Source organism: Hyperolius riggenbachi, chromosome 5 (genome assembly GCF_040937935.1).
Source record: "Hyperolius riggenbachi isolate aHypRig1 chromosome 5, aHypRig1.pri, whole genome shotgun sequence".
In the NCBI taxonomy this organism is placed as follows: Eukaryota; Metazoa; Chordata; class Amphibia; order Anura; family Hyperoliidae; genus Hyperolius; species Hyperolius riggenbachi.
In genome coordinates, this window is record NC_090650.1 from 66105858 (window position 1) to 66132582 (window position 26725).

The 26725-nt window shown below is 42.5% G+C and overlaps 1 protein-coding gene across 4 annotated transcripts in view; it reads left to right on the forward strand.

Annotated features, from left to right (window-relative positions):
* Positions 1–26725, forward strand: part of ADARB2 (adenosine deaminase RNA specific B2 (inactive)) — an 802765-nt gene that overhangs the window by 659582 nt on the left and 116458 nt on the right. For all 4 annotated transcript variants that reach the window (XM_068235806.1, XM_068235807.1, XM_068235808.1 and 1 more), the window contains one exon: positions 25457–25625. In XM_068235806.1, coding sequence (XP_068091907.1) covers positions 25457–25625 — 169 coding nt within the window. The remainder of the gene's footprint in view (positions 1–25456; positions 25626–26725) is intronic.

The following is a 26725-nucleotide window of genomic DNA, read 5'->3' on the forward strand; positions in this document are numbered from 1 at the left end:
TCAAATGCTTCTCCTTCCTTGCATGGTTTGTAAATAAAGTTGTGTCCATCACCAAAATTTTAATCATGAAAAGGATTAAAGAGAGCCTCCGCAGTAATCCTGGAAAGAGCTCCTAAGCAACTTTATGTGGAATAAAAACTTTTCGTTGTGTGCTGTGCAAGAGTTACTGTCCACATTAATCTTATGCAAAATCTGGGGGGTTTGCTACATGAGTTAAGGGGTCATAAGGCTTTCGCAGGATCATGATATAGTTTACTGACCACTGAGCTGTGCAGTGGGTATCCTATATAATATTCATCATGCCGCTGTGTCCTTCTGTGTCTCTATGTCCGTATCTGGCGTCAATCTGCGGCATGCGGTTGGCCAGCACAGGAGGACGGGCACGTGCACCTACGTTCATGCTCGCGTATTGCAAGTATGAGCTGCTGTGCATGCCCAGGAGTGTGGCCATGCAAAAAACAGATACTTACCTATGGAGAGGAAAGGCTCTGGGACCTATAGAGCCTTCCCGTTCCTCTCTTCATCCCGTTGTTCCTGCGCTGGCTCTCTCATCAGCAGCACCGGATCAGTTGGCTGCTGGTGGGCTTTGGAAGTCTTCGGGAGCACTCGGGGCTCCTGAAGATGGGCCGCTCCATACTGGGCACGCGCCAGTGCCCTCTCTCACACTCGTGCATGTGCAGTACAGAGCCACTCATCTTCAGGATCACTTGGGCTCCCGAAGACTTCTAAAGCCTCCCAAGGTGGAAGATTTAAATGTAGGAGCCTGAACGAGGGGACAAGAAGAGGAATGGGAAGGCTCTGTAGAACCCAGAGCCCTCCCTCTCATTAGGTAAGTATGTGTTTTGTGTTTTTTTGAATTAAGGCTTCAGATTCACTTTAAAGATGAGCTGTCAGCCATACTATCTCAGAAAAAAACACATATATAAGTAGATAAATACTTGCTCTACTTACACATGCATTGCACTGTCCACGGTTTGATTTTAGTGATTTTTCTACAGTAAAAAAAGAGAAAATACTTCTTAGCATTTCCCATTTTAAGTGTGGCTATTTTGCAGCCAATTCTGATGTCATTTCCACCTTTACTCTCCTCTGCCTGATTGTGTATGTATTGCCCGCCCTCCACAATAGAAATGCATTGTCTTAGCATGAGAAATATTGGCCAATCAGAGAGGAACAAAGGTGTGGGAGGGTAAAACAGGAGGGAAAGAGGCTTCAGCCAATCAGGCTGGTTTAGTTAAGTTTGAGAGGAAGTAGAGAAGCAGAAAAGGACAACCCAGCATGCCCTGCAACTTCCTTTGTGCGTACCAAATTTTGTGTGTACCAAATAAGAGTCAGGTAAACTGGGGAATGATCATTTATCAACAAGAAAAGTAATAGTGATTTTAAGTTTTGGATTGTCTGGTTAGCATCCTTATTACTTGTTTACCAGATACTAACAAATTATAGTTTTTTTTATTTTATGCCCGACAGTTACACTTTAAAGTGAACCGAGCACCTTTTTAGCACTCAAGACATTTCTATAGCACATGAAAAATGCATGCCAACAATCTGTTTCATTATTAAAATAAACTTTCATTTACCTTTGTATTTTACAATCAAAGTAGCAGTATTAACCACCCTGGCGTTCTGATTAAATCGCCAGGGTGGCTGCGGGAGGGTTTTTTTTAAATAAAAAAAAAACTATTTCATGCAGCCAACTGAAAGTTGGCTGCATGAAAGCCCACTAGAGGGCGCTCCGGAGGCGATCTTCCGATCGCCTCCGGCGCCCAGAATAAACAAGGAAGGCCGCAATGAGCGGCCTTCCTTGTTTTGCTTATATCGTCGCCATAGCGACGAGCGGAGTGACGTCATCGACGTCAGCCGACGTCGTGACGTCAGCCGCCTCCGATCCAGCCCTTAGCGCTGGCCGGAACTTTTTGTTCCGGCTACGCTGGGCTCAGGCGGCTGGGGGGACCCTCTTTCGCCGCTGCTCGCGGCGAATCGCCGCAGAGCGGCGGCGATCAGGCAGCACACGCGGCTGGCAAAGTGCCGGCTGCGTGTGCTGCTTTTTATTTCATTAAAATCGGCCCAGCAGGGCCTGAGCGGCAGCCGCTGGCGGTGTTGGACGAGCTGAGCTCGTCCAGACCGCTCAGCTGGTTAAGCCTGTTTCAGCAGACCTGACCGTCCGCAGAGCTCTCAGGACGCTAATTCTTTTATTGAGCTAATTACCCATAAGTAAACAATAGCTTTTCTCTCAACAAAGGGGGTGGGTAATTAGGACTGTTTGATACACACTAGGTCTTTGAAGAAACAGTCCTTCTGGGTAATTAGCTCAATAAAAGAATTAGCGTCCTGAGAGCTCTGCGGACGGTCAGGTCTGCTGAAACATGCTAAAAATACTACTTTTATTGTAAAATACAAAGGTAAATGAAAGTTTATTTTAATAATGAAACAGATTGTTGGCATGCATTTTTCATGTGCTATAGAAATGTCCTGAGTGCTAAAAAGGTGCTCGGTTCACTTTAAGGGAAAGCAAAGTTGTACAGATGAAAAATAGTGAATTCTCTGTGTTCAGGTTATCATTCAACTCTCACAATCATATTTCCTTACAGGGAAGACCATTATTCTGACTACATGGATCTCGGCTGACAATGTCTTAACTCTGCCTTTTAATATCTTGTCTAAATTTGCCGTAACCTTCCCAAAGGAACTTCCATTACTTAAAAAAGAGATAAACGGTCCGATTTTTGCTGTGCGCTCCTCCATCCACGCCCTTTCCTCCTCTATCCTGCAAAGTGCCTGAGATACTTATTCATTTCCTTTTACTTACTTACCACTAATTGCCTCTCTTTGTTTGTAATATTAATAGGCTTGCAGTGCATTACAGCTCACCACAATTAGCCTCTTATTAAGAATGCATTTGCTGGGCTGCGGAATTACAGGGAACAATGGAGATTGCCGGTAGCCCACTTACTACACACATAGCGTTGCCAAAATCCCTCTCTAAGGGAAGCATCACATTATGATTGTGAACAAGACGAGGCAGACATTTAAACACTATTTTCCTATCTGCTGTTGATCGATCTTGACAGTTTAAATGCGTCCAGCTAGTCTTTATCACCTTGCCTCCTTTTCAAAGGGTGGCATTGAAATGTCCGCTGTAATCACTCCCGGGTGGGGCGGGGGAGTAGAAATCAGAGTAGATATTTTTCTGTGCTTTGCATTAGATTATTTCTGAAGCTCTTTTGTATGGCTGAGTGACAATCGCCGCCAAATTATAAGCACATGGCTTGCAGTTGGGTTCAGAACATGCAAGACGACATGAGGAACCGGAGAAAGGGGGACTCACGGATGGGGGGGACTCTGGATTCAAACGCACTCTGCTGAGATACAACGCTAAAAAAAATCTATTTCAATGTCAGATGCTTCACGATGGCCATTGCGTTGTAAATTGCTGCAGGCGTTTTTGTTTTTCTTTCTTCTTTTTTTTTCAGCCTTGACATATTTTTAAGGACACGCAAAGCTCTTCTGAGGTGAATTTTAAAAGAGATTCATAATATATACGAAAAATGAATATCCGCTCTTACATTGTTAGAACTATACAGAAGTGCTGATGAAAGTGGTTATATTTATATTCATGTTAATCGCCACCGTCTAATCATCCAGATGACTCTGGAGCTCAAACTTGTAACTGAGAGTAGCAAGTAGCATAGCACACAGTACACTGCCAATGTGCGTGTTACTTACTTGTACTTTATACTGGTTGAATTTGTACTTTATACTGGTTGAACTCGATGGACGTATGTCTTTTTTCAACCAAAGTAACTATGTAACTTAAGGTCGCGCTAATTGCGCAATGCTGAAGTATCGCTATAATTGCCATGTGCTCTCTGTACACGTTAACTTTTTTAGAATACACCCCTTTGTAGCCAGTTGTAGGTAGTTTACTATCAGTATAGATGCAAAGTAGACTTTTAACCACTTGATGACCCACCCTTTACCCCCCCTTAAGGACCAGCGCTGGTTTGATTGATCTGTGCTGGGTGGGCTCTGCAGCCCCCAGCACAGATCAGGGTGCAGGCAGGGAGATCAGATTGCCCCCCTTTTTTCCCCCCTATGGGGATGATGTGCTGGGGGGGTCTGATCTCTCCTGCCTGCTGTGGGTGGCGGGGGGGGCACCTCAAAGCCCCCCTCCGCGGCGAAATTCCCCCTCCCTCTCCTACCTGCTGCCTCCCCCTGGTGTTCCGGGCTGCACAGGACGCTATCCGTCCTGTGCAGCCAGTGACAGGATGTGGTCTGTCACATGGCGGCGATCCCCGGCCGCTGATTGGCCGGGGATCGCCGATCTGCCTTACGGCGCTGTTGCGCAGCAGCGCCGTACAAATGTAAACAAAGCGGATTATTTCCGCTTGTGTTTACATCTAGCCTGCGAGCCGCCATCGGCGGCCCGCAGGCTATTCACGGAGCCCCCCGCCGTGATTTGACAGGAAGCAGCCGCTCGTACGAGCGGCTGCTTCCTGATTAATTAGGCTGCAGCTGGCGACGCAGTACTGCGTCGCTGGTCCTGCAGCTGCCACTTTGCCGACGCACGTTATGAGTGTGCGGTCGGCAAGTGGTTAAAGGTTAGAGCTTCCATAACATTATAGTTGAACTCTGCAGATTGAAAAACCACCACCAATATTTTACTAACCAAAATTAACACTTTAAATAGTAGAGTATCGGGAAGGGGAAGTGACGTAGCTAAGGAGCTATGTGCTCCGGTGCAAGTTTTATATAGGACCCCCCAAGCACTCTATACATAACAATTGATACGGCACACCAAAACCTGTCAAGGACAACCACAGTGTCAGAGGTGCTAGAAGGGGATGGGGAACAGCTTGTTAATGATTATAAATATTTAGAGCATCTATAGAAGTGATTATTACCAGCAAAGGACCAATAGAGAGCTAATACTGTGTTTTAGGGAGGGCCCCATGGGGCCCCTCTGGCCCAAGGGCCCCGATGCGGTCGCAACCTCTGCAACCCCTATTGCTACGCCACTGGAAAGGGGGGGTGTTGCAGGTCAGGGGGAACCCATGTTAATTTAGCTAGAACCGGCCCTGTGTGTATGTGTGTGTGTCTGTATATATACAGTCCCCAGTATGTGGCAGTAGCGAAAATCGCCTGATGCCGGATGCATATGCTTGTCGGGTGCTTCAGCAACCGGCCAAAAAAGCACAAACCTTCATCCCCCTAAATACTTATCGAGCCTCCAGCGACATCTAGCACTTACATGCACGGACGCTGGAAGCCGATAGGAGCCTGATAGGTGCTGCAGAAAGGCTGCTAGGTGTCGCTGAAGGCTCAGTTATTCATTTAAACATTTTAAAACTTGCCCTAAACAAAGTCCCCGTCATCTCTCAGGCATGCCAGTTAGCTGAGACTTCCGGTTCCCTGAATTCTGGGTAACGTCGACTTATTCCTAATTCTGGATAACGTCGAATTATCTTCATCTCATTAACAATCCCGGCAATACACATCACATACATATTTAATGAAAAAATGTTTTTTCAGCTTCACAATTAATTTTAAGTTTCAGATATGTCAACACTGTGGATGAACAAGTTTCTCTAACTTGTGTTTCTCATTCCTTAAATCTGTTAAGGGTAAAGTTTAAGTGAACAGGTTTTTTTTTTACACATGACCATGTTCACACCTTGTCTGGCACTACAGTTTTGGAATCAGCGAACCAGTGTCAGAACGGGTGAGAAGAATGTCCTTCTGTGGACAGTTCACACAAGCTGAGCATTTCACACTCAGAGTCACGGCTGGTGGGAAATGAGCATCAGCTGGTCATAGGTGAGAAAGCATCCAAATGTTTTGACACTTTCATTTTGGACATGTTTGACACAGAAATCCTTCAAACTGTTACTATGGGGAGAAGAAGGAGCCGTGAAGTGAACCGTTAGAGCAGTCAGGGCCAACTAGTGCACCTTCAGCTAACCATTAAATATGAGTTGTTGTTATTATTATTAGCACCATGGTCTTCTTATATGGTGTTCTAGCATAAACAGTTACAGGTGGGTAATACAATTACATAAATAAGGGCTGACTTACTAACAACAGAGCACAGAAAATTAAATCAAGAGTGGAGCAGATGTCTAAAACATTGATAGTGGCTAGCAGTCTCACCTTGCAGCGTTGGGTCCCGGTTCAAATCCCAGCCAGGGCACTATCTGCGCAAAGTTTGTATGTTCTCCCCATGTCTGCGTGGGTTTCCTCTAGGCACTCTGGTTTTCTCCCACATCCCCAAAACATACAGATATAACCTATCTGTAAGTTGGCTTCCCCCTATAAAAATTGGCCCTAGACTACGATACATAGACTACATGATACATACATAGACATGTGACTATGGTAAGGGATAGATTGTGAGCCCCTCAGTTAAATGACAAGAATATATACTCTGTACAGCACTGTGGAAGATGTAAGCGCTATATAAATGCTAAATAATCATTCAGAATCTTTCAAATTACGTAACTAGACTTAATAGGCCCAATGGGGTGCCGTTCATCCACCATCCGCCCGCCCAACCAGGTTTCGCAAACGCGTCATCAGGGGCTTGGGCATACTGTATATATGCGCTTCTTTACTGCGAGTCCCTGTTACAAGGGCCTGGAAGTGAGTACTGTTTTTTGGATCTTTTTATGATAATAAATATTGGTTTGAAACGGATACACTTAGATCTGTATATTTATTCATTACATATATGCTGGTAATAACTGCAATATTGGAAAGAAACTGGCTGATATGTGGAGACTGGAGACAACAGTGGGAAGCTGAGATCGTTGTGGTTGACATATGAACGTTCAGACCTTATAATTTGGGTCTTTTCTGGAAGCTGGTAAGCCTGCACTGTGATGGGTGTTGGTGATGGAATGAATCTATGGAGAACCATTTAGCGCTGAAGTTTTTTACTGGATTTAAATGGAGTCTTTCTGAGGACTTTTAACTTGTGGCCTGCTTTTTGGACTCTCTTATTAACTTTTGTGCGGATATTGTGTTGTACATAGACTTAAAAGGGCTCCCTGCAAAAATGATAGCATGGGCCCCTCCTTGGTTCCCGAACCCCATGAGGGTCACATGATTGTGAGCCGGCAAATGGCAGAGAGACTATTCTGCTGTGAAGCAGCGGCTGGAAGCTACTCTTCATGACAGGAGAAGGTGGCAGGAACGTTTTTGTGAGTGAACGGTGAGGTTTTATTGCTAGGTGGCTGCACTTGCGGTTGAGGAAAGGGAGTAGGAGGGGCCCCCAAAGCCTCCAGGCCCCCCTGCAGTGGCGCAGGCCACAGGGGGGATTGTTATGCCCTTGCTGAAACCTGATAAGCTGCTCTAACCAACTGCTCCCAGGGATATGTATTGGGTATTCTAATTTCCTTGGCAAAATATCCACTGTCTCTGGAATAGACCACTTCCAGAAGCTATAATGCTACATCTGTGGATGCTGAAGCCATGCTTCTTGCTGTGTCCGGTGGTGAAACAGTTAATGTCTACACCTCCCATCAGACCAGCCTGGAACGCGGTATTAAATGGGCTTCGTGTGGTTATTGTTAACCTGCCACTGTGTTATTTCCCGAGAATTACCCTCTGTGAGGTCTGACATGAAAATTGTCCAGGAATTGCAGGTTTTTATTCATTCCCTTCACAAGTCCCGAAGCTGTACACAGCGGGAATGTATTTATGTTGGTGATTACTATTACTTGCCTGGCTATGGCATGTATTTAGTTATGCATTGCCAGTAAACTACGGCCGGTGTTTACATTTCATATCAGGTGACTTTACACAGTGAGACGACATCTGTAGAGGTACTACAAATCCCAGCAAACTTTGGCTGCCAGTAAGTGAAAAAGCATGGGGCTCTTGGGAACCCCTTCACACCCTTTACCACACCAGCAAACTGCTTGAACATTCATTTTGATTCTCATCTTTGGAAATAAAATGAATATCATCATCAGTTTTGTGCAAATCATGTGTTTATAAAAACAACATGAAAGGAAACCTGAGAGGTATGTAATGCCCAAAAAGGTATACTTATCTCAGTATGGGGAAGCCTCTAGATACTCTATAGCAGTGATGGCTAACCTGGGCACTCCAGCTGTGGTAGAACTACAAGTCCCATGAGGCATTGCAAAACTATGACAGCTCTAAGCATAACTCGGGGAGGCAGAGGCATGATGGGATTTGTAGTTTTGTCACAACTGGAGTGCCAAGGTTAGCCATCACTGCTCTATAGGCTTCCCCCCCCCCCTCCCCTCCGTCAGCTTGATACAGCCTGAGATCTCGAAAGCGCAGCCGCACTGCACCTGTGTGAGAGCATGGATCCACCTGGCGGAAAAACCAGAGCTGGATCAGGTCTTAGCTACTGTACAGGGGCAGATGGATCACACAAGCGCAGTAGCATGGACCCAATTAAATGATCTTACCCAGTTTTTCCAGGGGTAGTTAACCTGAAGATTTTAACCTTCTTACGATCGCGTCACACCGATTGGCATGAATGCGGCAGCTCCCCCAGGACCGCCTAAAGCCTATTGGCGTCAAGTCCAAACTGTACAATTCCACGGTAGCAGTGCCAGGTATTTTGTATCCTGGAGTTTGCCGGTGCCGAGCCTCGACCGGATTGCTCACACGGTCTCCTAGTAACACTCCAAATAAATCATGAGGCGGCACACCACTGGCTGCAAATATGCTTGTATTAAGAAACAGAAGCACTACATGTTACGGAAAATCCTTCATCAGGTGCATAACCTGATGAAGGATTTTCCGTAACATGTAGTGCTTCTGTTTCTTAATACAAGCATATTTGCAGCCAGTGGTGTGCCGCCTCATGATTTATTTGGAGTATTGGCGTCAAGTCCCTGGGGCGTTTTTTGCTGGGGATTTTTCCCGCTAGAATGATAGAGCTCCGCTTCGTTATCAGTCTGCCAGTGGCAATCACCACTAGGAGACTGTTAAAAACAGCGAAACCGACGTCTATTTACATGGTACAGCGCTGCGGTCTACGGCAGCACTGTACTGGGCACAGCTGTGTCACTCGACTTTCCCCTGAAGAGGCTTAGAAAGTGATCGGCTCTCATAGGCTGATGTCTATGAGAGCTGATCACTGTGATTGGCTGGCGGGTGGGGGGGGGGGAGGGATCTGGTAAAGGAAAAAAAAGAATCATTTTTATTTGAAAAAAAAAAAAGACAATAAAATTATTAAAAAAATAACAACTGCCTGCAGCAGTGATCAGAGCCCACCAACAGAAATCTCTGTTGGTGGGCAGAAAAGGGGAGGATTCATTTGTGTGCACGTACAGTAAGTGTGGCTTTGCAACAAGCCGTTAAAGCTGCAGAGCCCTAATTTGTAAAAAAATAGCCTGGTCACTAGGGGGGGTAAAGCCTGTGATCCTTAAGAGGTTACGCTATCTAATTCCTCTAGTCCGGTTGGTTGTGATTTTCCTTAAAGATGGTCACTCCAGCCTGTGCTTCTGGTCTCCCGCCCTGCACTGGGGTGAATAAAAGGATTTGATTATTGTTGGATGCAATAAACTAAGTTTATCTCAGTATGTTCATCTTATCATGTCTGCATCCAACAATCTTTTTTGTCCTCTTTTTCTTACCATAGATAGAGATATAGCTGGTAGTGATGATCATAAACAGCTATTTCGATTACGCAAAATATTGTGTACATTTTCGCAATTGTAGTCATACGTAATTACAATTTGGACATTAAATTGATTTTGTATAGTCCATTCATAATTTCAGTTTTTTCTTGAGTTTCGAGTCGATTGCCGACTTTAGCAGTTAATAGCAAAGCCTCTATACAAGCTATTGCCATCACAACTGCTAGGCATGTTAAGAAGCATAGTTGCAACAAGTAAAAAAAAATTTCAGAAAGTCCTTTGTCTGGCAGCTTTGATATTAACTGTTAAAGTTGGCACGAAATTATGTGAAAATTACGTGAAAGTGGAAAACTACAGGATTTTTCCTGAAATTTCACATTACGATGTAAATACAAATTAAGTTGCAAAATTACAATTATGCAAAATTTGTGCCCATTACTAGTGGCCGGAGTGTAGCATCCATGCCGAGTCGCTGGGCTTACACTGGCTTTCCAGAATTTTGCTTGATTGCCTGAGAGAGCGATTCATAGGACTCATTTGCAAAAGGAGGGGAAGACTATCCACTTTCCCTCTCCACCAATGGTGGTAAGAATAGCAGATGGTAGGCCCCTGTGTAAGGCACCAGGAAACATGACTGTTTAAATACAAAGATAGGTGACCAAACTTATAGAAACCTTCCAGACAAGGTTCACTGTCTGCAGCTCCTACCATTTGTGATTTCAGAACTGAAGCAGCATTAGATGAGCACATAGGGTTCATGCAAGTGGGACCACTGATGTGGAGGATCGGCGTATACACCACTTTCTCCATTTGCCAAATTTTGTTTTGATTTTTTGGGATCGGGTATCTCTGCAGAAAAGTCCAAAAGATCGCTGGAAAGCAGGCTTACCACAATCCTGACCACTTAACCCCCCATCTCTTGTCACCTACAGCCCATTGGTGAATGTCTATGTTATCCTTTAGGACAGGCAACTGCTAATGAACTGTACATCCACTCTAACTCTGTCATAATATAGGAAAAATAACAATAAATTTACAAACTGTGTAACATTAGGTAGAAGGGCTGGAGAAATTATACACTCTTGTCCGCATAATGTAGTCTTATAACTGAAGTGTGAATTACAATCACTGTAACCTGCACTTAAAAATAACAAGGTAAATACTGATTGTTTCCGTTTAGCGGTACAGAAACTTTTGTTAGAGGATTGACTAAAAAAAATCCAGGCACAAATAGTATATCTAGAAGACTGTGGAAGGTGTTGCCTGGGCAGCACGTCAAGTCATATTTTATTTTGGGTCATCGGTTATTTTTGAACAAAGGACAGACCGTAGGCTGCAGATGGTCATTGTGTGCTCAGTTTTTCATCTCTTACAGTTTATCTTAGTATTTACCTGTACTCCAGGGCACCAAATCTTAAACTCATGGTTGATGATAGACCATTACGAGAAAGGTTAAGATGACATATGAGCATCTTGAGCCTTTATCTGTGTCAATTTAAAGCCAAAGACTGACCACTTCCACATAGACCAAGTGTGGCTAAGGAAGAGGATCGAACAGAGGCACAAATTTACTGAAAGACATATAAAGTACTTAAGTGTATTTCTTATGAAATCTGCAGTAATCAGCAATGCTCCTCTTGACAAGCTATACACTCAAGATAAATATGCCTTTAGCTTTAGCCACATCTAAAAGCTTGGTTCTGGTCTGGCTATTTTGTTTTTGCAAAGTGTCCCTGTTTGGAGATTTGAACTCACATTCTAATTTGATGACAGCTACCACCAAGTCTGAAAATAAGGTGCATTTTAGATGTTTATAGTTGCCAGCAAACCATGAAAGATTCTAAAGAGATAGATCCAGGTTATTCTGTAAAATAGACCTTTTCCAGACAATCCAAGCCAACTTTATCTGGGTGTTTCAGTGTCACCATCTCACTTTAAAGAGAAACTCCAACCTAGAATTGAACTTTATCCTAATCAGTAGCTGATACCCCCTTTTACATGAGAAATATAATGCTTTTCACAAACAGACCATCAGGGGGTGCTGTATGGCTGATTTTGTGCTGAAACCCCTCCCACAAGAGGCTCTGGTACCGCGGTACTCTGGGCAAACTGCCACAATGTAACAATGTTCACAGACAGGAATTAGCTGTTTACAGCTGTCTCCAACTGCCAAAACAGCTAGGAGCAGCTACATAACCTGCCCACAGTAACAATGTCACGATGTAATAAATGTCAGAATGTAAATCGGGGAGAGGAAAGATTTTACAATGAGCAAACACTGACTAAATCATTTATACATAATTATTGTAAAAATGAAGCACTTTTTTTTACTACATTATTTTCACTGGAGTTCCTCTTTAAGAATCCGTTCCTGGCATTTAAAGTATAGTTCCTGAGCAGATGTTTGCATCAAGCACAATGACTCCTGTCACATAATCCCCTTCAAGTGGAATGCTACCAATTTTCAATTACATGCACATGCATTGCTGGATGTTTTTATACTATGCAACAACTACGGGTGTATTTTGTACTTCCTAGAAGTATTATATTGTGCATAGACTATATATATATCTATGGTCCCCGCTAACATCTGTATTGTACTCTGTACTGCACCACAGTGGAGTATGGTGATATATTACTGAAGAAATAATAATATTAATAGCCACTTTGCCACGTCAACACACAAATAAGTGGCACTGAGACCAAACAAACCCCAGTGAAGCGCTGCAGAAAATGTGTCCAAGTTATGTAAATAATAATATCTATATGGGTCTTATTAATTAGATCACAGATTAAATGAGCTGCATCAAGAATGCAATATGATCACAAAGCAACCTGAAATAAGTATAGCCATGATATGGAACGCAATGACAGAACACTTATTACTACAGCGCTCCATTCCTGATTGCTTGTCTACACAAGCCTTAATCCTCTATTTGGTAAGCTTTTTTTACCGGTAAAATGTTCTAAAACTCCTTACTGAAGGCAAAAGATAAATCTGAGTCATCTATCCTTGTAACCAATATAGCGTTGACTTGTGCTATAAATAAGTTAATGCTTATCAGACAGCGAACTGTAAAATCAACATTATGTTATGAGATGTAGCGGAGTATATAAAGCGCCATTCATTGTTCCGTATTTCCAGTGGATCCGCCATTGCTCAGAGTCAGAAGGTATCTAGAACTAAGATAAATCTTGACCCCGGGCATGCATGATATCCACGTTTCTGGGAGAATTACTGCTTTTCTTAGGACTGATATATTTACAGCATACAAAAACCATATTTTCATTCTATTTCATTTCTACATATATATATAATTCAGTGTACAAATACCCTATTAATATATGTAAATAATATTAAAGGAATATTATGAATATATATATATATATATATATATATACAGTGGAGGAAATAATTATTTGACCCCTCACTGATTTTGTAAGTTTGTCCAATGACAAAGAAATGAAAAGTCTCGGAACAGTATAATTTCAATGGTAGGTTTATTTTAACAGTGGCAGATAGCACATCAAAAGGAAAATCGAAAAAATAACCTTAAATAAAAGATAGCAACTGATTTGCATTTCATTGAGTGAAATAAGTTTTTGAACCTATACCAACCATTAAGAGTTCTGGCACCCACAGAGTGGTTAGACACTTCTACTCAATTAGTCACCCTCATTAAGGACACCCTTCTTAACTAGTCACCTGTATAAAAGACACCTGTCCAGACAAACTTACAAAATCAGTGAGGGGTCAAATAATTATTTCCTCCACTGTATATATATATATATATATATATATATATATATATATATATATATATATAAAGAGAGAGAGAGAGAGAGAGAGAGAGGCAGAGAGAGAGAGAGAGAGAGAGAGAGAGAGAGTCTCCGCTATCCAAAACTCAACTAACCAGCAATCTTAACCAGCCAGAATAAATCGCCTGCAGTACTCACAGTGGTGAAGGCCACTGTGGGCTCTGCTGTGCTCAAAGGCTGGATTCCACGGCTCCCTCGAGGTTAATATACTCTCAGTTACTGTATTTTAACATTTAATGCAAAGATCACGGTATTTATATCGAGTGGGGTTTAGTACTCTATCAGCTAGACCTATTTTTAACATTGAGCTCTAAACAACCAGAAAGCACACGTATCCGGTATACATATAAATATATGTATATATATATATATATATATATATATATATATATATATATATATATATATATATGTATATATATATTGGGATGCATACGTTTGGGCAACCTTGTTAATCGTCATGATTTTCCTGTATAAATCGTTGGCTGTTATAGGAGATACACACAGTAATATTTGAGAAATGTAATAAAGTTTATTGGATTTACAGAAAGTGTGCAGTAATTGTTTAAACAAAATTAGGCAGGTGCATGAATTTGGGCACCACAAAAAAGAAATGAAATCAATATTTAGTAGATCCTCCTTTTGCAGAAATTACAGCCTTTAAACACTTCCTGTAGGTTCCAATGAGAGTCTGGATTCTGGTTGAAGGTATTTTGGACCTTTCCTCTTTACAAAACATCTCTAGTTCATTCAGGTTTGATGGCCTCTGACTCTGAGCATGGACAGCCCTCTTTAACTCACAACACAGATTTTCAATTATATTCAGGTCTGGGGAATGAGATGGCCATTCCAGAACGTTGTACTTTTTCCTCTGCATGAATGCCTTAGTGGATTTTCAGCACTGTTTGTGGTCGTTGTCTTGTTGAAAGATCCAGCCCCGGTGCATCTTCAGCTTTTTCACTGACTCCTGGACATTGGTCTCCAGAATCTGCTGATACTGAGTGGAATCCATGCATCCCTCAACTTTGACAAGATTCCTAGTCCCTGCACTGGCCACACAGCCCCACAGCATGATTGAACCACCACCATATTTTACTGTAGGGAGCAGGTGTTTTTCTTGTAATGCTGTGTTATTTTTCCTCCATGCATAACGCTCCTTGTTATGGCCAAATAACTCAATTTTAGTTTCATCAGTCCACCGCACCTTATTCCAAAATGAAGCTGGCTTGTCCAACTGTGCTTTAGCATACTCAAGCGCTCTGTTTGTGCTGTGGGCAGAGAAAAGGCTTCATTTGCATCACTCTCGCATACAGCTTCTCCTTGTGTAAAGTGCGCTGAATTGTTGAACGATGCACAGTGACTCCATCTGCAGCGAGATGATGTTGTAGGTCTTTGGTGCTGGCCTGTGGGTTGACTCTGACTGGTCTCACCATTGGTCACTTCTGTTTAGCTGAGATTTTTCTCGGTCTGCCACTTCAAGCCTTAACTTGAATTGAGCCTGTGATCTTCCATTTCCTCAATACGTTCCTAACTGTGGAAACAGACAGCTGAAATCTCTCAGACAGCTTTCTGTATCCTTCCCCTAAACCATGATGGTGTACAGTCTTTGTCTTCAGGTCATTTAAGATTTGTTTTGAGACCCCTATGTTGCTATTCTTCAGAGAAAATTAAAAAGAGGAGGGAAACTTACAATCGACCCCCTTAAATGCTCTTTCTCATAATTGGATTCACCTGTGTATGTAGGTGAGGGGTCACTGAGCTTACCAAGCCAATTTGAGTTTCAATAATTAGTTCTAAAGGTTTTGGAACCAATAACATGACAAGAGTGCCCAAATTTATGCACCTGCCTAATTTTATTTAAATAATCATTGCACATTTTCTGTAAATCTAATAAACTTCATTTCACTTCTCAAATATCACTGTATGCTGCTATATGCTATATTTAACTGATATGTTTTATCGTAACAACCAATGATTTATACAGGAGAATCAAGAATCATGGCGATTAACAAGGTTGCCCAAACTTTCACATCCCACTGTGTGTGTATATATATATATATGTATATATATATATAAATATATATATATATATATATATATATATATACACATATATACAGTAAATATATATATATATATATATATATATATACACACATATATATATATATATATATATATATATATATATATATATATATATATATATATATATATATATATATATATAATTTGTTGTTGTTTTTTTTAATCTTGTTCTCGTTTATTTCTTTGTGTTTTTCTTAATCTCTATTATTGTTTATTGGCTATTATGATCTGCATTCAAGAATGTAATATGTATAGTTAAGTCCAATGATGCTTGTTAGACAAAAAGAAAAGTAAAAGAATTTTAGAAGAATATTAGTGCCAATAAAATATTAGCAATGGGCGTAATATGTTGCAGTTGCTAATACTTTATCACCCGGCTGTCCTTCCAGCCTTGAACCCAGTCAAGGACAGGAAAATGATTTATTGGAGATCACCGTGCCAACTAAACTGGAAAAGAACTGACTGTGATTTCCAGATTTTATTTAGTACTTCCAGTGATAGGAACATTTATAAGAACTCTGTAACCATCAGTAGCTGCTTTAGAAGCCCATAAACAACCCAGTATTTTTTTCCCCGAAGTTGGAGATGTTTATTACCTCATATAGTATTTGGGCTCCAAGGATGTAGTTATTGATTGAACAAGAAAAGTTTGTCAGAGGCCTTTTATTTAACAAGTTGTAGATGAAACCATAGTATTTAGAACTAGTGTTTTGTGTTCAGAAAAGGCTCCAGGGTGCTGCCTATGTGTACAGATAGTCATTGTGAAGGCCCCTTTTTAAAAAACAAATAAAAATATTTTTTGCGTTAAAGTGTATAATTATTTTAGGAAATATCGTTAAAACCCAGTTCAAGCATTGTTTTTAGATACAGTTCACACAGCATTTATTTATATGCAAGGGCAAAAAAGAAAACCAAGCAGGAAGTTACAGTACAATTAAAGTCTGTATAAATAATGGTAGTGAGACAACCTACAGCATTGGTAATAAAGTGTAACATCCAATAACATATTACTAACCGCGGATATTGAATGTATGGTAACTTACTATTTGTAGTTTTTGTTTAATTAAAAAATAAAAAAAAATGGTAACTTTAGGGGAGTGTGGGAGGTCAGGGGTTAATTAAAAAAAAAGTAACTATGGAAGATAAACTGAAAAAAAAGGGGGGATGCAATATTACAATTTGGCCACAAGATGTCCTCAGTGGTGACTTCAGCTCCGTACTGTTAGTACGGAAACGGAAACACTATGTGCACGGGATTCATGAATGGCAGAGCCGTCTGAATAGACGGCTGCAGCCATTCACAGGGGAACTTAGATCAATGAATGGGATTTGTTTTCCCATTCATTGATCTAGCGGCGGGCGATCGGTGGTAATGAGTGGCGGTACCGAGCGCGGGGGGATGCGGCGAGAGGGACGTAGTACCTACGCCCCTGCACAGAGTTGTGGCATTTTGCAGGAGCATAGTTACTCGTCCCGGGGGAGGGGAAATGGTTAAAGGACAACTGAAGTGAGAAGGCTGTGGAGACTGCCATATTTATTTCCTTTTAATGTGGGGTTGTGAGCCATAAAATCAAATTCCATTTACCCACAGCTCTGTGTTTTTTATGCAGTCTACAACCTGGCCTTGCATTGTAAACATTTCAATATAATCGTATTGTTTCTGCTGTAATAATTATAGCTCAGTCTGCCTGGTTCATTTGGTACGTTACGGAGGAGATGGAAGCTTGTTATCTCCCCTTCCACATTCTTGCTCCTCACTGATTGACTGAGGGCAGTTCAGTGTGACACAGAAGCTACTGAAATACAATCTATGTTGTACTCAAGAGTTTACAATGCAGACTAGATATGGCAGTGCAGTTTCAAGGAGAAAAAAAGCGTAAGGGAGAAAATTACATCAGGATTGGCTTCAGTCAGAGGTAGTAAGGATGGAAAGTGCCTGAAATAGCTTTCTCTTTATTTACTTACGTATATAAAATTCACTGAACTCAAAATGAAGACAGTACACTACATATGTAAGTAGAACAAGTATGTATCTACTTATATGTGTTTTTTTTTCCTGGGATTATATGGTTGCCCATGCTGTTTTAAACAATACCAGTTGCCTGGCAGCCTTGCTGATCTATTTGGCTGCAGTAGTGTTTGAATCACACCAGAAACAAACATGTGTCTAATCTTGTCAGATCTGACAGTAATGTCAGAAGCACCTGATCTGCATATGCTTGTTCAAGGTCTATGTCTTAAAGTATTAGAGGCAGTGGATCAGCTGTATAGCCAGACAGAGGTGCGGGAGCCAATAAAGAATGACAGGCTACAGGTAAACAAGTCTAGCGTCAAGCAGATTGTCGCTAGCCTATCGCTTTTTTCGAGGGGCACAGCAGACCCCGGGGGGGACTAGAGGCGGCAATAGCGAGACACAGAGGCATGTAATTATGCACAGAACATGCCTCTGTGTTCTTGTAATGATCGCTGCTGCAGCAGGCATTGCTGGAAGTAGTAGTGCTGCAGCTCAGGTAGTTCTGATCTCTTTTCATGCAAGCTGCATAGCTTTGTCGGCCTTTCCCTGCTGTCAGCTTGTGACTTATTATCATTCACCTGTGTGGGAATCTGCATGTCTGCTCCCATTGGATGACCTCAGTATAAAGATCTGCTTCCTGCAGGGTTTCCTTGGGTTTTCATAGCTTCAGTTTAAGCCTGTCTTGCTGTCGCTTCAGCCCCCGATCGTGTTTCTTGTTCTAAAAGATACTTTGCTGGTTTTGCATCATATATTGGTTCATTGCCCATATATATGCATACCAGCACGTTTATTATTTTCCTTGTATTCGTGTTACGTTGATACATCAGTGTCGCTGATGTATACGTACACGAACTGTTTATATCCTGTGTGCAGTTAGTAGGCTTTCCAGCACGTTTTGGTAGTTTGCGCGTATCGTGAGCACCCGTGCTGAGCTAGTATCCTGCTCCTGGTCCTGTTCGTGGATTGCGTTCATCTCTGCGAGGAGATAACGAATCCTTCTGAATCCTGTCCTGTTACCGTTTGTGGATTGCGTTCATCTCTGCGAAGAGATAACGAATCCTTCTGAATCCTGTTCTGTTACTGTTTGTGGATTGCGTTCATCTCTGCGAAGAGATAACGAATCCTTCTGAATCCTGTTCTGTTACCGTTTGTGGATTGCGTTCATCTCTGCGAAGAGATAGCGAATCCTTCTGAGTTCTGTTCCCTGTATTACTCCAGTCCTAGTCAGCGTTCCTGCTTATGTTATATATCGGTTCATTGCCGATATATACATATGTTAGTCAGATGTTACAAATAGTTTCATTGATAGCTGTAATTGTAATACACTAGGAAAACATACTTATTGTATATTTGTCTGTGTTACGTTCATCTATCTTGATCCTGCTATTTCCTGACTATCCTGTCCTGTCTTTGTGAGGCACGCCATCGCTGCAATCGCATTGGCTGCCTCATTCCAGTCTGTCTTGTTTTGGACGCTTGCTGTCGCTAAGTAGCCGCTAGCTAGCAAGCGTTCATTCTGTCTACCTGTCCTGATCTCCTCAGTTCTGGTTTATGCGCTCAGCGCTACTTTGCGCTGAGACGTTATAACGAAAGCATTGTTTGTGGCTGTCAGATCTGCACCGGCTCTGTGCGCCACAATCTCCTATTGGAGTCAGTCCTCCCCTCCACTATACTAGGGATAGCCTGTTTCCTTGTGCTAGTGTGTGTACCTCCTCCACGTCAGCTCATGCGTTGCATGCTGACTGTGGAGAATACACCACCAAGCCTTACATTATGAAAACCCCATTACCAATCCCCATTGTGGGGGGGATTCCCAGAAAGTATGACACTGTTAATTATGGTTCCTGTTCCTTTAAGAAATTTGAAGAACTTAACTCTGAAACAGAAAATGAGTTTTTCTCTGAATGTGCCAGGTTCCTGGCCAATCCCGATCTCCAAGCGACTCCTGTTTCAACCTGGGCACTCCAACTAAGTTATATTTTGTTTAAAGGGGAATTATTCCAGTGGGCATTTGATGTTCTCAATCATTCCGATTTGAAAGAGAGACCGCTGGAATTTCTAGCGTTTGTGATCCATAACTGGTTGCGCATAGATCCATTGCCTTTTCCTCTTAATGAACTCCTGGCAGCAGGCCAATCAGCTTCTCCTTCAATTGCTTGCAAAAATGTTCAGCAAGCAGAAAGTGTTACTGATAATTTTCCTGCAGCCTTGAATAAATCACCAAAAACAGCAGGGTCTAAGGCAAAACGCAAACGTTCTAAGAAACGTGTCCGATCTGCAGAGTCGTTATCCTTAGCGACTGAGACCTTTAATGAGATTCTGCCATTAACAGATAATGAAATGCAATTGTCTTTCAGGGGAGTTAAATGGACTTATGAAACTACTAATGAACTTTCCTCCCTGGCTAGGGAAAATAAAGATTTTTGTTTAAAAGAATTATCTGAGTATGATTATGAGGAGATATTACAGAGTATTGAACAAATCAACTTATTTGTGAAGCAAGGAAAGTTTGCATACACTACAGTTCAGCACTTGCTACAGGTATTGGAGATTCTTAGGAATAGGGAATCTGCCAATCACCTGCTAATTAACCCAATATATGTCCCTGCTACAATCATATCTGCAAACCATGATCTGCCTGTTAAGTATGCTTGGAATCCTCCATTTGAGAAAGGAGAGATGGAAGCTCTGGTCAATGAATGGAAGAATGATTCAAGTTCATTTTGTCAATTTTACAGTGCAAAAAGTGAATTAGTATTGAATGCATGCATTAAGTCTGCCTATAACCTAATAAAAACTGGTGTGTGTGGGTATGACTTTGTGGCTCCATTGATTGATGTGTGGGAACTGATTTTGGATGATTTTTATGTGACTCCGAATTCGCAAATTTGGCGTTCTGACCCGCCTGCTTCAGCACCTTTGGCTGATTCAGCAGGTGATTCGGAGCTCTTTTTGTGTGAAATTGAAGTTCCTGCAATTCCACCCTGTACCATGGATAACTCAGTGTTACTTACCAATAAAACAGAAGCAACTGATACATTCTTAACCTTGCCCTGCGCAAATTTCTCAGCAGAGAATCCAGAGGTCCTGCTGACTTCCGAGTCCAGCCTAGCCAGTACTCATGACTCTTTGTTCAGTGAAACAGACACCAGAAAAATCTTGCCTGCCTCTGCAAACACTTCTGCAGAAATTACCTGTGTTAATAAAGTTCAACTCCTGTCTGATCCAGCAGATGCCAATAGATGCACTACATCAGTTTCCGAGTCCCAGCAATCCTGTCTAGAAACCTCAGAACCCCAGCATCTGAATTTTCCAATTTTACAAATGAATGGTGATTCAGATGCGCAAACATTGTGTCTTGATCTTCCTGTTTCTACACCTCGCTCTAGTTTCGTGAATAGCTCAGAGCATCTGCTATGTGAACCTGAAATCGCAGAATTATTACCTTGTTCAGAAAATGTTCCAGTAAATTTGCCCTGTACCATGAATTGTGCAGTAGATCTCTCCAATGAAACTCAGGTCACAGAATCATTATGCTGTCCAGCAGGTGCTTCCATGGTTTTGCCCTGCAATATGGACTGTTCAGTGATCCTGTCCAGTGAAGCTGTGGTTGCAGAGTCTTATGCTTCACCCAGTACTTTGGATACTTCAAACCCTCTAGCAGAGGAGTCTGAGGCACTGCTTACCTCAGTTGGTGTTGCAGTAATATTCACTTGTCTGGCAGCTGTTTTGGAATTACAGTCTGCCCTAATAAAACTTGATGAATTTCTGCCCAGAAAAGCAGAAGCCATTGAAATATTGTCCTCGTCAGCAAGTGTGTTAGATACCTTGCCCTGTACACAGTCTGATTTAACCAATGTTGTTGAGTCCCTCTCCAGTGTTGTAACAGCCGAGGAACTCCAGCCCTGTCCTCTGAATGTTTCAGAAGTCTTGCCCTGTAACATGGATAATTCTGATTCTCTGGTCAAAATAATAGAAATCTCAGAATTTCAGTCCGGTCTGATGAGTGTTCCTGAAACCCAGCCCTGTATCCTGAAAGATTCTGGTTCTCTGGCCGCTGTGGCAGAGGTTCCAGAGTCCCCTTCCTGTCCAGGGAATTCCTCAGTTTTGCCTAGTCCAGTGGGGGCTGCTGCAATACTGACTTGTTCTGCAGCACCTCATGAGCTCCAATCCAGTGTATTAGATGAGTCTCTGTCCAGTCCAGAGGTAGTTGTGAAGTCCCTATCTGGTTCAGTGCATACATCAGAAGATTTGTCCGGTCTTGTTAGTGCCCCTGAATCTGATTTGTTACTGACTTTGCTGGAATCAGCGACATCTAAGTCTGATCCTGCATTCTCGTGTAAAAGTCCAGTAGTTGCGAAGTCTAGTCATAATGATTTTTTTTTGGCCAGTCCTGGTTTTGGTCCTGTCTTGGCTGACCCTGAGGCTCACAGTTCCTTGACATGCCCAGAGGTTTCTCTTGTGCCAGTGTGCCCAGATGTTCTTTGTGTGCCAGAATGCCCAAGTGTGTCTAAGGTGTTAGCGTGCTCTGATGCTTCCTTAGTGGGAACATGTTCTGATGTTGCCAGTCTGCCTGCATGCCCAGAGATGGTTCTGGTCCCTGAAAGCCCTGATCTTGATGTTTGTCCTTGTGGCCCTGACTCGGGAATTGCCCTAGGTTCCATAGGGGTTCTTGATAGTTCTCCATGTGAGCCTAAGGGGCGTTCTGACCTATGGGGATCTCTTTGGAGCTTCAAGGTGTTCTGGGAGGTCTCTGAGAAAACTTGTCCTGGTGCCTTGGACTGGTTCAACAGTGGGTTTTGTGTTGGTAAAGACAGTCCCGGTGGGCATTGCAAAGGCTTTGGCGTTTTTGAACGGTTCCTGGAAGGCGGTGGGTATCGCTCAGGGAGGTTCGGAGGGCTTTCTTCTGGAAATCATGGTTCTGATGGGTGTCACACTGGGGCTTGTAGTACTGATGGGCATGGTTCTGTAGGTTCTGGTTCTGATGGGTCCAGTCTTGTGGGGACTGATTCTGGAATTCGGTCTTGCCGGGCTGTCCCGGTCATCATAAATTATCAGTCAGACTGTTTTGTTGGGAATTTCAGTTTTGAAAAGCGTCTGGAATCCGCTTTTAAGGGCGGGGGTACTGTAATGATCGCTGCTGCAGCAGGCATTGCTGGAAGTAGTAGTGCTGCAGCTCAGGTAGTTCTGATCTCTTTTCATGCAAGCTGCATAGCTTTGTCGGCCTTTCCCTGCTGTCAGCTTGTGACTGATTATCATTCACCTGTGTGGGAATCTGCATGTCTGCTCCCATTGGATGACCTCAGTATAAAGATCTGCTTCCTGCAGGGTTTCCTTGGGTTTTCATAGCTTCAGTTTAAGCCTGTCTTGCTGTCGCTTCAGCCCCCGATCGTGTTTCTTGTTCTAAAAGATACTTTGCTGGTTTTGCATCATATATTGGTTCATTGCCCATATATATGCATACCAGCACGTTTATTATTTTCCTTGTATTCGTGTTACGTTGATACATCAGTGTCGCTGATGTATACGTACACGAACTGTTTATATCCTGTGTGCAGTTAGTCAGCTTTCCAGCACGTTTTGGTAGTTTGCGCGTATCGTGAGCACCCGTGCTGAGCTAGTATCCTGCTCCTGGTCCTGTTCGTGGATTGCGTTCATCTCTGCGAGGAGATAACAAATCCTTCTGAATCCTGTCCTGTTACCGTTTGTGGATTGCGTTCATCTCTGCGAAGAGATAACGAATCCTTCTGAATCCTGTTCTGTTACTGTTTGTGGATTGCGTTCATCTCTGCGAAGAGATAACGAATCCTTCTGAATCCTGTTCTGTTACCGTTTGTGGATTGCGTTCATCTCTGCGAAGAGATAGCGAATCCTTCTGAGTTCTGTTCCCTGTATTACTCCAGTCCTAGTCAGCGTTCCTGCTTATGTTATATATCGGTTCATTGCCGATATATACATATGTTAGTCAGATGTTACAAATAGTTTCATTGATAGCTGTAATTGTAATACGCTAGGAAAACATACTTATTGTATATTTGTCTGTGTTACGTTCATCTATCTTGATCCTGCTATTTCCTGACTATCCTGTCCTGTCTTTGTGAGGCACGCCATCGCTGCAATCGCATTGGCTGCCTCATTCCAGTCTGTCTTGTTTTGGACGCTTGCTGTCGCTAAGTAGCCGCTAGCTAGCAAGCGTTCATTCTGTCTACCTGTCCTGATCTCCTCAGTTCTGGTTTATGCGCTCAGCGCTACTTTGCGCTGAGACGTTATAACGAAAGCATTGTTTGTGGCTGTCAGATCTGCACCGGCTCTGTGCGCCACAATCTCCTATTGGAGTCAGTCCTCCCCTCCACTATACTAGGGATAGCCTGTTTCCTTGTGCTAGTGTGTGTACCTCCTCCACGTCAACTCATGCGTTGCATGCTGACTGTGGAGAATACACCACCAAGCCTTACAGTTCTCTTAAGATATAAAATACCTGCCTCAGGTTCTCTTTAAACTAAAAGCAACCATACTAAAATTCAGAAAACATAGGTATTACAAAACATTACAATAGGTTATCCATTCTTCCCAAATCTTATAATATCTATTAAAGTAATCTATAGCAGCATAATGAATTCAGGCGAAGAGTCTAATAACATTTAACCTTTCACAGACCAGGGTAGAAGGGAGATCACTTAGGCTGTGACCCAATTGCTAACAGTAAATGCCTATAAAGCTTCTGGAATGGTTTAGGAACTAATAATAACCACAATAAAATGAGTAGTTCTGTTCCACCCCACAATATGGCAATATTCAAATTCCACAAGCAAGAACATAGGGTTTTTTATGAACAAATTCTCTTTAATTCTTCAATCGCAAATCTTCAAAGTTGCGGACAAAGCGTGCGGTCACAATTTCAGGATTCCAAATCACAAAAGAATTAGAAGAGGAAGTGGAAGCTAGATTTTTCCAAATCTTAGACCATATTTCCTTGTCAATGGTAAAGTAAACCAAGAAGTTTTGAATCAGGATGATACCATTTATTGACTAACTTAGAGGTAAACAAAAACTAAGCTTTTGGCTAATAAGCCTTCTTTAGACTTTGTTCCTGTATATTAACAAGATGTTAAAACACACAGCTCATATAGAATGGACATTCGGAGGACATTTCTCCTCTGAATGTCCAGTATCCCCTTTTAGGGTTGGTTCACACCAAACATGAGTGTTGCATTGCAACATCACACTCATGCCTTCCATTTCAAGGTCTGTCGCAGAGTGTGCTGCAGGCATAGAATGGAGAGTTGCCACTCCAGACGCAAATGCTTGGGGGAATACAGCTGCCCAGAATCCCCCCTCAGACCAGGTCCGGTGCAGTGTCTGGGGACAGGCACAAGTTGAGACACCAGAATATCTGCAGGCATCCTGCAGCTCACAGCACTGCCCCCTTTCTTTCCCTGCTACAGTTGATGTGCTGCAGCAGTAGTGTGTGTACAGAGCATGGAGCAGCTCTGGGGAACTTAACAGAGTCAGGTATGAGCACAACCCTGTTCACTGCTGTATGAATGCTTAATTTTCCCCTTCATTCCCTATGACAGCTGTCCTCATTATTATCTGTATCCAAACTGCTCTTGATCGATCCCGTTGTCGGGTGGTAGGACAAGAAATTGCATTATGTGTACCCAGCATAATGTTCTACCATATTATTATACTGTATTGTGAGTGGCGGAGGGAAACCTTTCAGGAATCCCCCATTGAAAATCCTGGGTTTGCCCCGCACTCATCTAAAGAACTGTATTGTAATCCCATGTCTGGAAAAATATGTCTTAGGCCTATAGTTCTGCATGCCCATTTTCCATCAGTTGTCCTCATAATTAGGATGTCATTTAAGCTTTAAAGAAAAGCTTTACAGTTGTGTATATTTTGTGTTTTCCAGGTTTAGACTTGAGGCAAGCACAGGTCATCGCCTTGTCATCCGGCACCAAATGTATCAACGGAGAATACCTTAACGACCAAGGACTGGTGGTCAATGACTGCCACGCGGAAGTGGTGGTGAGGAGAGCCTTCGTCCACTTCCTCTACTCTCAGCTGGAACTCCATCTAAGGTAAATTGAAATCTGCAGATGACAAGACAAGTTCTGCAGTCTGCAGTGGGACAAATCTGTCCTCTAGATGTCTGATCCACTCTCTTTTTATGAAGCTGTTTATTTATTCTCCGGGCTTGAGTGACCACCACACGAAGGCAGTAGGGAAAGCAATTTAATCCTCTTTCATCTTTCAGTGTTTGGTCCATGAAAGCAGATTTCCTTTTATGAGGAATTAGATTAGTGAAAGTCGAGGGACACTTTCAGATATTTGTTTACATAATTCATGAAGAACTTAGAACTGAACCGACTAGCGCTAAACGCTTGATAGAAAACTAGATTTGCCATCTCCTGTGGTGACGAGATTTAGACTATTTCTTTTTTTGCTGTGTACTTGTGAAACATCCTTCTGTTTCAGATGTAGTAAAGCTATCACGACTTTTAAAAAGGCAAAGAATTTCTAGGACGTGGAGGGTGAGCAGTATTTGGACACGATTTCTAATAGCTTTTTTCCAATTTCTTGGGAGGTGTATGAGTGTGAATTGTAGATAACGGGACTGATTTGCTAAGGCTTATCCAAGCTGAGGATCAGTGGAGACTGTAAAGGAACCTGGAGATTTGGCCTTGATTTATTAAAAATCATCTGCTCTTAAGAGGCAAGGATCTGAAACCATGGTCAGGGTTGGTTTGAACCTATTGGGTGCCTCAGCACAACATCAACCTGTGACCTTCTCCATCCCCTCTTCTCTAAATATACACTCTAAAGTAAAAACTAAAACACTCACATCATTTATTTGCATTAAAGAGACTCTGAAGTCTCGTTTTTTACCTGCTTTTCATATAATCCTGTTCTACATGAATGCCCCACTAGATTTGCCACATCCCCGTGGCAGATGAATGATTTATTGCCTTCTAACAGCCCTGCAAACATCCTGGGCTTTGCAGGGCTTTGCTTCCTGGAAGGACAGAGCTTTAGGCTGTAGCTCTGCCTCCTCCGCAGTCAATCCCCGCTGATCGCCGCCTCTCCCCTGCCACTCTCAGTCTTCCTTTACTGAGAGGGGCGGGGAGGAGGCGGAGATCTGCGGAGATTGATTGCGGAGAGGCACAGCTACAGCTCAAAG